This window comes from Hydra vulgaris, chromosome 01 (assembly GCF_038396675.1).
Source record: "Hydra vulgaris chromosome 01, alternate assembly HydraT2T_AEP".
Taxonomy (NCBI): Eukaryota; Metazoa; Cnidaria; class Hydrozoa; order Anthoathecata; family Hydridae; genus Hydra; species Hydra vulgaris.
Window position 1 is genome coordinate 49,310,408 of NC_088920.1, and position 12,603 is coordinate 49,323,010.

A 12,603-nucleotide genomic window follows, 5' to 3' on the forward strand; every position below is an offset into this window, starting at 1 on the left:
AAAAAATTACCGACCTCATTTTTATGTTTTATGGTAAGACCTTTGAGTGTATATATATATATATATATATATATATATATATATATATATATATATATATATATATATATATATATATATATATATATATATATATATATATATATATATATATATATTAGATTATTTTATATCATACTGAACAGAAGATGCAAAATTTTAAGGAATTCTTATTCAAAAGTCCTTCTAATCATAAACTATAAGTCATCTTACATGAAGCAAAACTGTTTGGTGAGCAATGTACTTGTGGTTAAACTGCTGATAAAGATCTTCATTTATCTGCTCACTTATCGCATATAGTTGATTTAAATAAGTAAGCTGTTCAAAGTACTCTAAAAATAGATTAAAAAAATAGTTTTATTTTAATAAGTTATCTGTTTTTTTTAACAGTAAAGAGAGAATACTACTTTCAAGAAAACTTCATTTCATACTACTTAATCATACAAAATCGTTTAAACAACGTTTGTCATTATTTGTCCTAATTCCATTTTATAATATTTATCATTATTATTCTTGATTTTTTTAAAACTAATTTTTTCAAGCCAATATAAAAATGTAAAAAAAAAAAAAAGTAAAAACATATTTACTTTTAAATTTCTAAAAACAAGTAAATAATACTTTTAACAACAGACTTCTGATCTTTAATATTAATTATGTAGCCATTAGCATGACTTAGATATGCACAGACATTAGGGAAGATGTTATACATTCCTTTTCTCTTTAAAAATGACTATAATAAAAAAAGTACAATTAACAAAACTTGTATTTAATTAAATGATAATCCAAAAAAAGCATATAAAAATTAAATAATTAAATGAATATTTGTTGCATTTTTGAATAAAAAATTACATCACTACCATTATCATTCAAAAAAATATTTTACACCAGCATCATTATCAAATAAACTTATTTACCTGTTATAATTATTTCACGAAACACAACTATTATAAAATGTTGTAATGTCATAAAATCACAAAATGTTGTAGTTTATCAACTTTATGAAACGCAAGTATTGTAAACTGTGTAAATAAACCAGGTCTTGGAGTAAAATTTTGTGTTAATGTGTCATGACATGATAAGTCAGATCTTAGAGTAAATTATTGTGTAGATGTGTTATGAAATGTGAAGAGGTGTCATATCTTGAATCAAAATGTTGTGTAAAATAGTCAAAATTTGGAGTAAAATGCCATGTAGGTGTATCATGACATATGTTGAGGTTAGGTTAGTTCTTAGAGTAACTATAATTTCATTCATTTTTATCCATTTATAATTATTGAGAAATGCTAATCATTATTGCTTGACATAGTAACTAGACAGCCTATAAGTTTTTATTAACATAGCATTTTCAAAAAACAATTAATTAATAAGGCTTAAAATTGCCTTTCATTTTTGTTGTGTGATGACAAGTTGTTTTCTTAGCAAGATCTTTACAGTTTTAGCAGTATTAAAAATAAATAATACATTTACAACAAAACATTACTTGCTTTGACTTTCTGTTTTTTTTTTTAATAAAAACGTTTTGTGTGGAATAAAACAAAGTATGTTAATCTTCTATCTTCTGTAGCATAACTTCTGTAACATATCTCCAAAGATCAACAAGAAGAAATTTGACTGTACGGCAGAGAAAGATTATAACTGTTATTTTTTATAAATTAGTATGGAGCAAAAATGACTTGCACTTAGTATTTAAATGTTTTTTATAGCTAAAAATAACTGTTTTATAAAGTCAAATTAGTTTTTAATGGTTTCACCTATTCCAAATTATCCAACTATTTCATGATAAAAGTTTTTTATTTTTTTTTTCGAATTATCTTTTTAATAGCAACAAAAGAAATGGTTGTATTTTTTAAAGCTAACATCTTGTAACAGTTGATCACACAGATGACGATGATTTGATGATTTTCATTCAAAAACCAGCCAAGTTAATTTTTTTAAATGTAAATAGTATTTATTATTTTTCATTATCTTTAACATCTTAAACTTATCCCTCTTTTTATCATGTTCATTATTTTCTTACTATTGATTCCATTCTCTACCTCTATAAATGGCTTCATCATCCTTGTATGGAATACTGTTGTCATACTTAGGCTGGTTTTTCTAAAGAGACCTTTTTTAGATAAGATTCAAAGTGCACATGTTGTTGAATCTGCTCTAGCTTCTTCCCTATTGTCACACAAGGAGTCAGAAAGGTGAAAAAACAACAAAAAATTATATAACCATTACATAAAAACAAATTTTAAATCAGAAAATTTAAACATTAAAAATAAACTTTATACAAAAGAAATGTTATCAAATGTACCCTCATGTGAACAGCCTATGAAAAAGGTCAAACTGCTGTGTGAGTTATCATAACTTGTGCTCATCACAAAATAGTTATCATTAGTTGTTCTATTAACCAAAACTCTATCTTGTGTGACTTATCATTTAGCAAAGCTGCATCCTTCTTTTGTAACTGTTTCTTTATGCTTAAATAACATTTTTCACAAATTTTTTTTCTTTGAACATCAGTGCTTTGGAATTCTCTCTTATGTTTTCCTGAAAATTTATAGTTTTTAAAGCTTTCTGTCAACTCTCAACTAAATTAGTGGTTGCTTGCAGTCTATGACATATCAAGACCAATATCCCTTGCCTCACAGCTCCCATCTAATGATAAAAATTTTTTGCTATAACAGTTAACAAGTCAGCAATCAAACAAAAGTATCAAAATCCATATTGATTGTAAGAGGGTAAGTTGCTAGGCACAAGATGAGATATTATCTATTAACAACACAGAACCACGTATAGAACCACCAAGGTGTGGAACCTTAGTCCTGCTGTGTTGTTCTGTATCTAGAACAATTTATCTTCCAGGTCTTTCTAAATATACTCCAGCCTTGAAATCAAGTCATCACATTTTGATCGCTGGCAGGTTCATATCACATTTTGATAACAGGCTGATCTTGAACCTTATATTTTTTCTGTGATGGCTTGGAACTTGCAGCAGGTGGTGAATTTTGACCCAACCATAAGTTACATTAGCAAAACAGATTCTTTTTGTAACTTTATGTAAACTTTATGTAAATAATTAAAATAATTATAATTTACCAATTGGTTTTTAACATGCTTTCATTTTGTGGGTCAACTAGTTTTATATAAGTTATTAATTTGGATAAGTTGATGATGCAGTTTCTATTACAAAATAAATATTGGCCAACTTCATATCAAAAGAATAAAAATACTTAATACTATTTAGCTTTATAAAAATTATAATGAACTTGTTAACTCTTGGTTATTTTTATTTTTTTATTATTTTTTTTGGTATTTTTCATTATTTTTATTTTTTTTTTACATTTGCACACATCATAACTAAACTTATTTAATTTATTCTTTTCCTGATTTTAAAAATACTTCACGCTTTAGCCACTGAATTTGTTCAATAGTAGGAATTAGTAAACAAAGCTTTGGAAGAAATTTTTGATCTTTGCACAAGAATAGAATTTCTAAAAGTTGTAAAATTAATTAAATAACCTTATTTTTCAAATATTTTTTAAAGCATTATTATTTTTTTTTTTTAAATATTTCAGCATATTTGCCTCCTAAATAAAAATCATACTTTTTATTATTTTAGAATTATTATTAAAATTGAATTTTATTAGGAATTCAATCATTTATTTTTTCTTTCCTTTATCTAGTTGTTTTATAGGTTTACTCTTCTCTCTTTACAACAGCTGTGTCCAATAATATTCAAACATATTTTACAAACGTTATTTAGTCCAGGAGGGGGAATAACTTCTGAGTTAAGTTTTGGTCTTCCTAGTTTTCTTTATTTGATCCATGTGTTAAAATATTCCTGGCAAGTGGAAACTGTTGGTTTCTGTTAGGAATGATTTTTTGATCTTAATTAAAAAAGTTTACATAAAACAATACTGATATTACTATTTCCATTTTCATTAAACTAGCCTAATATCAAGTTTTTATAACAATTACACTTCCTTCTGGGTTATTCCATATCAAATCACCTAAAGGCTCCCAGGGTACCACCTCAGATTTGCTTTAAACTTTGACCACACACAGATCTTATGAAAAAAATACAATCCAAAAAATTTCAGCTTGATTGACCAATTTGTTCTGATTTGATTCTGAAAAGTTATGATTGAATTAAATATGACCAAAATCCAAAAAATTTGTGTATCAGGAGCTTACAGCAGTTTTTTTCGATTTTTGACAAACCATGACTTTTTAAATAAAGATGGTGATCACCTGAAATTTTGTAATAGTTTTTCACCCAAATAATCCATTATTGCAGTTGCTTTTTGACTGATTTTTTACAGTTTTTGAGTTATTGTACCTTAAAGTTGCTAAATATTGCAACATTATAAATATTTTTTCGAACTTTAATGTGTTACAGTTTAATACTTACTTACAGAAAGTGGATTTTTTTGTTACCTTTGTGTACTTAGGGTCACCACTTGTTAGAATAATCAAAATTATGCATTAAAAATTAATTTAGCACATGCAGTAGCCTATTGAAAAATCACTTTTTTTTTAAATTATGATAAATTACATTGACTTTGCTGGCATAGAAAATAGTGTAAACAGTTGAAATAAATTATGAAACTTTTTAATGTTGAGGTTCTATATATAGACATCACCAAAAAATCTTATGCCATGATTGTAAAAAAAAATCTTATGACATGATTGTAGCCTTTTGAGAGTGATGATATTTTCAAAAGGAGGATGTTATTAGACTATGAGCTAGCCTTAGGTCATAGTCTAATAATTAGTCATAGGGATGACAGTTGTATATTTTTTATTTATCTGTGAATATATTCAGTTTTCTTAATGACATAATGTCTTAATTTGTACTAATAATAATGACATAGTCAGCGTCATAATCAGTGTCTGATATTTGTTAGTTTCTTTGAAATTTAATATGTTTATGTCTTCTTTAAACTTTTTAGATTAGTAATAAAAATAAAAAAATAGTAAAGAATGACAGAGAAATGTTGTGTGGGGAAAGTTTTAAATGAAGATTGCAACAAAACGTATTATTGTAGAATGATTGGAAGAATAAAACTAAAAGATGTTGTGAACACAGATGTTGAAGTTTTAATTCAAAGAATTGGACACACTTTTGAACTAAATGAGGAGATATGTTTTCACCATGAAAAAGCCTATATTTCTAGATATGAAGCGCTTCAAAAATACTGCTATGATCTGTTTAAAGTCCACAAGAAAAAAATTATTAAGGGATTGTGTAAAGTCGATATTTTAACAGCAAGTCAACTTAAGATCAAACCTGGTCAAAAACTTTGCACTAACTGTTTGAATGAATTCAAACTTGAACAAATTACAGGAAAATTTAGTCAAGAAGATGAAGACAAAGATGTTGATGATGAGGAGTTTAGTTCTTCAGACCTAAATAAGACAGTTTTAAATAAGAGTCCTTCTTTACCGGAAATATCTCCTCTAAAAAATGTAAGTTTTTTTTTTGTTTTTTTTTTTGTATTTCACCTCCCCAAGGCCAAGAAGGCCACTACAGATGAGGAGGCTACTTGTGGTTAAAACCCTCTCCCAACTCTATAACTCCGAAACATGAACATTGACGAACAAGGCCGCTGCGCGGATCGAACTCGGAACCTCTCGCTTATAAAGCGAGCTCTCTACCACTACACCACTCCCGCATAAGTAAACGTGACAAATTAGAATATGGAAAGCAAAAAGTTAAAAAACTGGAAACAAGTATGACAAACCTAGTAGCATCAGCATTGGATATAGACCCAAAAGAAATAATATCTGAGAAAAAGCAAAAGTGCATTAACTGTAATGATTTAGACAAACTTTTAGGTGCAATAAAGGAAAAAGGAAAAATCAGTATGAATGAAGAAAAAGTTCAGTTACTAACATTAACTCCTGATAGTTGGTCAATTAAAAAAACATGTAATGCATTTTCAGTTTCAGACCATATTGTTAAGAAAGCCAGAAAGCTGAAAAATGAAAAGGGAATACTTGCTAAACCTGAGGCTAAAAAAGGACATCCTTTGGAGGATATTGTTAAGCAGAGAGTCATTGAAATATATGAACCTGATAAATACATTAGACAATTTCCAGGAAAAAAAGACTTTGTTTCTGTGCGTATAAATAATGTTAAAGTTCATAAACAAAAACGCCTAATATTAGTTCGTTTCAAAGAACTTCATCTGGAATTCAAGAAGTTATACCCTGAACACAAAGTTGGATTCAGCAAGTTCTGTGAACTAAGGCCAAAGTGGTGCCTTACTGTTGATAGTAGTGGAAACCATTCAGTTTGTGTATTTTCTTATCATCAAAATGCTAAGTTGATGTGCTCTGCTCTTCCTAACAGCCATTTATTATATTACAAAGATTTAATGAAAGTATGTGTTTGTAATATAGATAGTCAAAACTGCATGTTTCATCTATGTTCCAACTGCCCTGGTAAAATAAATTTGATACCCTTACTTAGAAAATGTGTTTGAAAAGAATGATTTTGATTTTGATGATCAGATCACATATAAGCAATGGGTGTCAACTGACCGAACTGCACTTATTACAGTCCAAACAAGCATTAGTGAATTTATTGAAACTTTAAGTGAAACTTTGTATGACCTTTGTCACCACCACTTTATCAAAGAAGCACAGTCTTCCTACTTATCAGAGGCAAAACAAACATTAGACCAATATACCTGCATTATTCTGATGGATTTTGCAGAAAACTATAGTTTTCTTGTACAAGATGCTATACAAGGGTTTAACTGGCAAGCCGATCAAGCTACCTTACACTCATTTGCTGTTTATTACAAAGATGAAAAAGATCACCTTAAATGTGAATGCTATTGTTTAATTTCTGACCATCTTTGTCATGACCAATCAGCTTCATGTATACATGCTTTTTCTTTTAACTGATTATCTTACTCTTTGAATGCACTTTTTTACAGTATAGTTTGTATAAAATTTGAGATATAAATTTTGTATGTGGTAAGTGGTATTTTTTTGTTCTCCTTTTAAAAATATCATCACTCTCAAAAGGCTACAATCATATCAAAAGATAGAGTATAAGTCTATATATAGAACCTCAACATTAAAAAGTTTCATAATTTATTTCAACTGTTTACACTACTTTCTATGCCAGCAATGTCAATGTAACTTATCATACTTTATAAAAAAAGTGATTTTTTAATAGGCTGCTGCATGCGCTAAACTAATTTTTAATGCATAGTTTTGATTATTCTAATAAGTGGTGACCCTAAGTACACAAAGGTAACAAAAAAATCTACTTTCTGTTAGTAAGTATTAAACTGTAATATGTTAAAGTTCGAAAAAATATTTATAATGTTGCAATATTTAGCAACTTTAAGGTACAATAACTCAAAAACTGTAAAAAATCAGTCAAAAAGCAACTGCAATAATGGATTATTTGGGTGAAAAACTATTACCCTACAAAATTTCAGGTGATCACCATCTTTATTTAAAAAGTCATGGTTTGTCAAAAATCGAAAAAAACTGCTGTAAGCTCCTGATACACAAATTTTTTGGATTTTGGTCATTTTTAATTCAATCATAACTTTTCAGAACCAAATCAGAACAAATTGGTCAATCAAGCATATAATTGGTCATAAGATCTGTGTGTGGTCAAAGTTTGAAGCAAATCTGAGATGGTACCCTGGGGAACTTTCAAAAAACTAGGTGATTTGATATGGAATAACCCTTTTTGTATTTTACTTAATTTTCCCTTTTTCAAAGCAAATTAAATAAACTTTTCTACTACTTTGACAGTGACTTTGAATTAGTTATTAGCTACAAAGTACAGCTTTGAGGTTAATTCTAAATTGGTATAACACAAACTTGGAAAATTAGTTTGTAAAAAGTACAATATCAAATATTTTATTTATACATGTTTACGGACCCAAACCTACTCACTGTTACAAGAACAATTTCATCATTATGGTTAGAAAGAATTTAAAAAAATTTTTTTTAATTCTTAAATTCTTTAGATATTAAAAAAAAATTTTTACAAAGATACAAAGAATATGAAGAGTTTATTAAAAAGATCCATTTATTATGATCAGCATCTTATCAGAACCTACTCAGAACGCTCACCTAACATAATGCCCCTAAAAGCCTTTTTTTCTTTGTTTCACATATAAAAAATCTTGTTTCATATAAAAAAAAAAAAAAAAAGCTAAAGACGAAAAATAAAAAGTTGCGTCCATTTAATGTTAATTGTTGGGTTTAATTGGGGAACAATAAACTCTAAGTATTTATGATTTTTGGAAAAGATTGTTTTATGAAATTTTTTAAATATGTGGTTTAATTTAGACCTTGTTTAAATATTATAATTTAATACAATACTATAATTTTTTTTGATTCGAGCTAAATTTGGGACATGGGGACCCAAATTTGAAGTTTAATATTACTCCCAGCTTCTAATTGTCACAATTTTTTCTAAAACATTCTTATTTGACATTAGCATAAAAATTCTGAAAGTCATCTATCGTGAACGCTGAAAATTCTGTTTTACTCACCTTTTATTTTTAATCATATTTAATAATTGTATGTTGACAAAATATAATCAAAATTGAGGTTATTACTGAACAAGACATGGTGGTTTAGAAAATGTAATTCATTTCTAGTGTATTTTTTATTTCATATGAAATATCTCTAGGATATGTTAGGTGCAAAGTTATTTACAAAATTAATATTTAATAGTTCTCATGGACAACTGAACAACTTCACACTAACAACTACAGAAGTTTTAAACAACCCAGAAGGTGAGAAATAAAGAACAAATAATTTTTGAAAAACTTTGGTCACATTGTTTAAAAATATGCTTACAAAATATAGCCAGCTAATTTTATCATTCCATGTACCCATGGGGACAAAGAAAGGGAGCATGAAGAGTAAAAAATTTACAAGCACTTTGTTTGAAGTGTTAAGAAAAAAAAACTTTAAAAATCTTTTTAAAAACCTCTAAAGTTGAACTTTTGTCTTTAAGAAGAGCTAAATGAGTTTTCATTGCTTGAAACTTCATTTTTGCTAAAAAAGAAAGAAAAAAAAAAAAAATTAAAGCAAAAAAAAAAAAAAAAATTATAGATTAAATAAAAATTGTTTTTTAAACAAGTTATACTAGTTTAAAACTTTTAACATAACATAATACATATTTGTAACTAAAATTCTTTTTGTTCTTTTGAACGCTTTATTTCAACATTTTATATTATTGTAATAGTTTTAATTTTTACATCATATAATAAAAAATAAATAAAAATATAGATACAAGTATATGAAAACCTTGCATATCAAAATTAGTACCAAAACAAACTTTTTCATGAGATCCAATCTGGTTAAACTATAGAAAAAAAATGAACAAAAAATGTCAATATAATAAGTATGAAGTGATGATTAACAATAATAATGATCGTCATAATTGTGAAGATGAAATTATAATCATGATCACCATTATCATCATCATCATTATCATAATTATCATCATCATGACCATGATGATCATGATAATGATGAACTTAATAAAGCAAAAACACTCTTACAAAGAAAGTTGTTAACATGAGCTCCAACTGACTGCACAATGAAAAAATTTCCAGCATGACTTCTCTTTCTGAGTAAACATTTTGTCGTAAATAAGAGTGCAAACAGGATTCAACTAAACTTTTCAAATAAAACTATTATAAATTTCGACAAAAATTTGTTGTTAAAAAAACAATTAGTCTAAAAACATCTAAACCCAAAATTTAATCTAGTGAAATAATACTAAAATTTTATATATAAAGCAGAGTACTGTATTTGAAAGTTTCTTCTAAGAAACTTTCAAATTAGCCATTGTGTAACTTTTAGGTTACACAATGGCTAAATTTTTTGGTTTGTTTTAAAGTCTTTTAACTCGTAAACATTTTTAAAATCTTGAGTTTTAAAAGCTAATAATTTCAAAGAATATAAAAATGAAAACCCCTCATCAAGATTGACCTAAAGTTATTATATGTAAGATATGGAACTGTTTAAAACATTTCAAAATAATCACACACACAAAAATTCAAAAAAAAACTTAATATTTCAAAAAAAATCTCAATCCACAACTTTTTATAAAAAAATAATGTTAAAAGTAAAACAACTTCGTTTGAAAGAAAAAAAATTAGTCAAGAAACTCTGTTCAAAAACAGTCAGATAATTTTGTTAAAAAAAACAGTTAAATAACTTGACAAGAAAAATTTTTTCTTCCACAAAAAATCGAGCAAGAAAACCCAAAAAACTTTTTGAAATAAAGTTTAAATTTTTTAACAAAAAAAACAACTTTAAACAACAGTTGAAGAACTTTTACAAATAGTCATTTGCATTTTTACAACACAAAAGCATACTAGCACTAGTACTTTATAGTTTCAAACTTCTTGTTATTTTATTTGGTTTAAAGACCATGTCTGAAATTCATTATTCATGAAACTTCTATTGATATTTATTTTACAAAAGATTATATATTTACAAAACTCATCAAAAACTAAATATTAAAACATTATTAAGATGCACGTGAAAAATCATTATAAGAGCCCAATTAATGATGCAAGTTGAAATTCTTTTTTTCTAAAAGTCTTAGTATAATGAAAGATGTTCAAAACATTTAAAACATGTTTTAAACATTCAACTAAATTAAATTCAATTGAAGATTGAGAGAGAATAATAGAATATTTTTCTATATATAAAACATTTCTTTGCAGTTTTGGCTTTCAACATTTTTGCTTCATGTAATGAAACCTTTGTTAAGATTGACAAAAACAAACGATACAAAACAAATATTGACTACGACAAAAATGTCAACAGATCTTTACTTAATTAATTTAATTTTAATTAAACTGTTTCTTATAAGACATATATTAGTAGTCAGTCGTTTTAATATTTTTTCTTCATTATTTTCACCCGAGAAATTATATTAGACAAATGAGAAATAAAACTGTTTCGGTCGTGTGCAGGGCAACTGGCAAAAAAACGGAGGTGATGTTTTCTAAATGCTTTACTCTATTAAAATATAATTTTGCTTTAAAAAAAAATTTTTAAATGTTATCTTTTTTTTCCTGTCCTATAAAGACATCTTTGATATATATATATATATATATATATATATATATATATATATATATATATATATCCGTGGGTGTGTATATATATACATATATACACTTAAATAATATAAAGGCCTTGTTTTAAAGCGTTAAGCAATTTACATTTTTAGAGCAATTTACGCACGCTTTAAGCGATTTTTACGTAAGCAGTAAGCGATTTTTATGTAAGCAGTAAGCGATTTCTGTTAAGCGACATTTTATCATTTTTTAACTTTTAAATCATACTATTAGCGGTAAGATAAAAGAAGTAATTAATTTTAAAAAAAGTCACATTAACTATTGAATAACGTTTATGTAAAAATATTTCTTACAAAAGTTTGAATGACAATTATGTCTGATATAAGCCCTACTTAAATAATAAATTTTTTTCATCAATAAATATTTACTAATGAAAATAACTCAAATAAAATTAAAAGTTTTATTTTATTTTGTTTTTATTTTATTGTGATGATTGATTTTTTAAGCTTGAAGCAAAAATCATAAAAAAAATACTTTAATTCTGATAAAAAAAAATGATTTTGTTTAAAACTAATTTAATAAAAATATATAACTTAATTTAGATTTAAAAATATATATAATTTAATTTTGATTTGAAAAATATATTTAAGTTTATTAAAACTAAAGTTAATGCTTGGGTTTAACTTAACTGTCAAATCTATTTAAAAATATTATTAAATATTGTTCAATTTTTAAATTTTATTTGTTCAAAAAAAAAAATCAGCTTATTTTTATCGCAATTGTTTTTTTAGTTTTCCTTCCTACACATTTTTTTTTTCAACTCATAATCAAATTTTAAATAAACAGCTGCATCAAAAGTTTGCACAAAACATAAGTTAAACTTTTTTTCTTATAATGCAAGTTAAATCGCAGCGATTATTTTTTAATAAACTATATAATTTGGGATTTTTATAATTTATAATTTGATATTTTTTTATAACTTGAAATTTTTTTATAATTTATAATTTGATATTTTTAGTAATAAAATAATAAACTAATAAACTTTAAATAAATAAAGTAATTAAATTAACATAACTTTTTTATTTGTTACTTGCTAATTTTTTTCAAATAAAAAATTATTTGTAGTTGCAAAGTCACAATTAGAAATTTAAAAAACAATCATTTTAAAAACTCAAAAATTTAACATATTTTAACTCATTTATGCAAATGTTGAGAAAAGAAAGAAATTTTTCAATATCGAACATTTTTAAAAATGCAATATTAAATTTAATTATTTATCATTAAAAAAATAATAATGATAAATAAACAATCCTTTATAGTAATAATAAAAAAGCCGTTAAATAACATGTTTTGCGGTAATTAATATTATTGCAGTAATTTAAAAAAGGTTAATTTCTTTAAAAATAAAAAAATAAAGTGAATTTTATGACATCAAATATTATGTTAAGCCAATGCATTAATCATTTTTTATTTAGACAAGGCCTGC

General features: G+C 25.7%; 1 protein-coding gene across 6 annotated transcripts in view; it reads right to left on the reverse strand.

The window, feature by feature from the left end:
• Nucleotides 1-12,603, reverse strand: part of LOC100212423 (uncharacterized) — a 29,223-nt gene that overhangs the window by 3,955 nt on the left and 12,665 nt on the right. For 3 of the 6 annotated variants that reach the window (XM_065788451.1, XM_065788455.1, XM_065788452.1), the window contains exons 2-6: nucleotides 9,582-9,699; nucleotides 9,325-9,382; nucleotides 9,005-9,072; nucleotides 658-769; nucleotides 253-371 (exon numbers count right to left, since the gene is read on the reverse strand). In XM_065788451.1, coding sequence (XP_065644523.1) covers nucleotides 253-371; nucleotides 658-769; nucleotides 9,005-9,072; nucleotides 9,325-9,382; nucleotides 9,582-9,699 — 475 coding nt within the window. The remainder of the gene's footprint in view (nucleotides 1-252; nucleotides 372-657; nucleotides 770-9,004; nucleotides 9,073-9,324; nucleotides 9,383-9,581; nucleotides 9,700-12,603) is intronic. The other 3 variants (XM_065788453.1, XM_065788454.1, XM_065788450.1) reach the window with 1 other exon arrangement.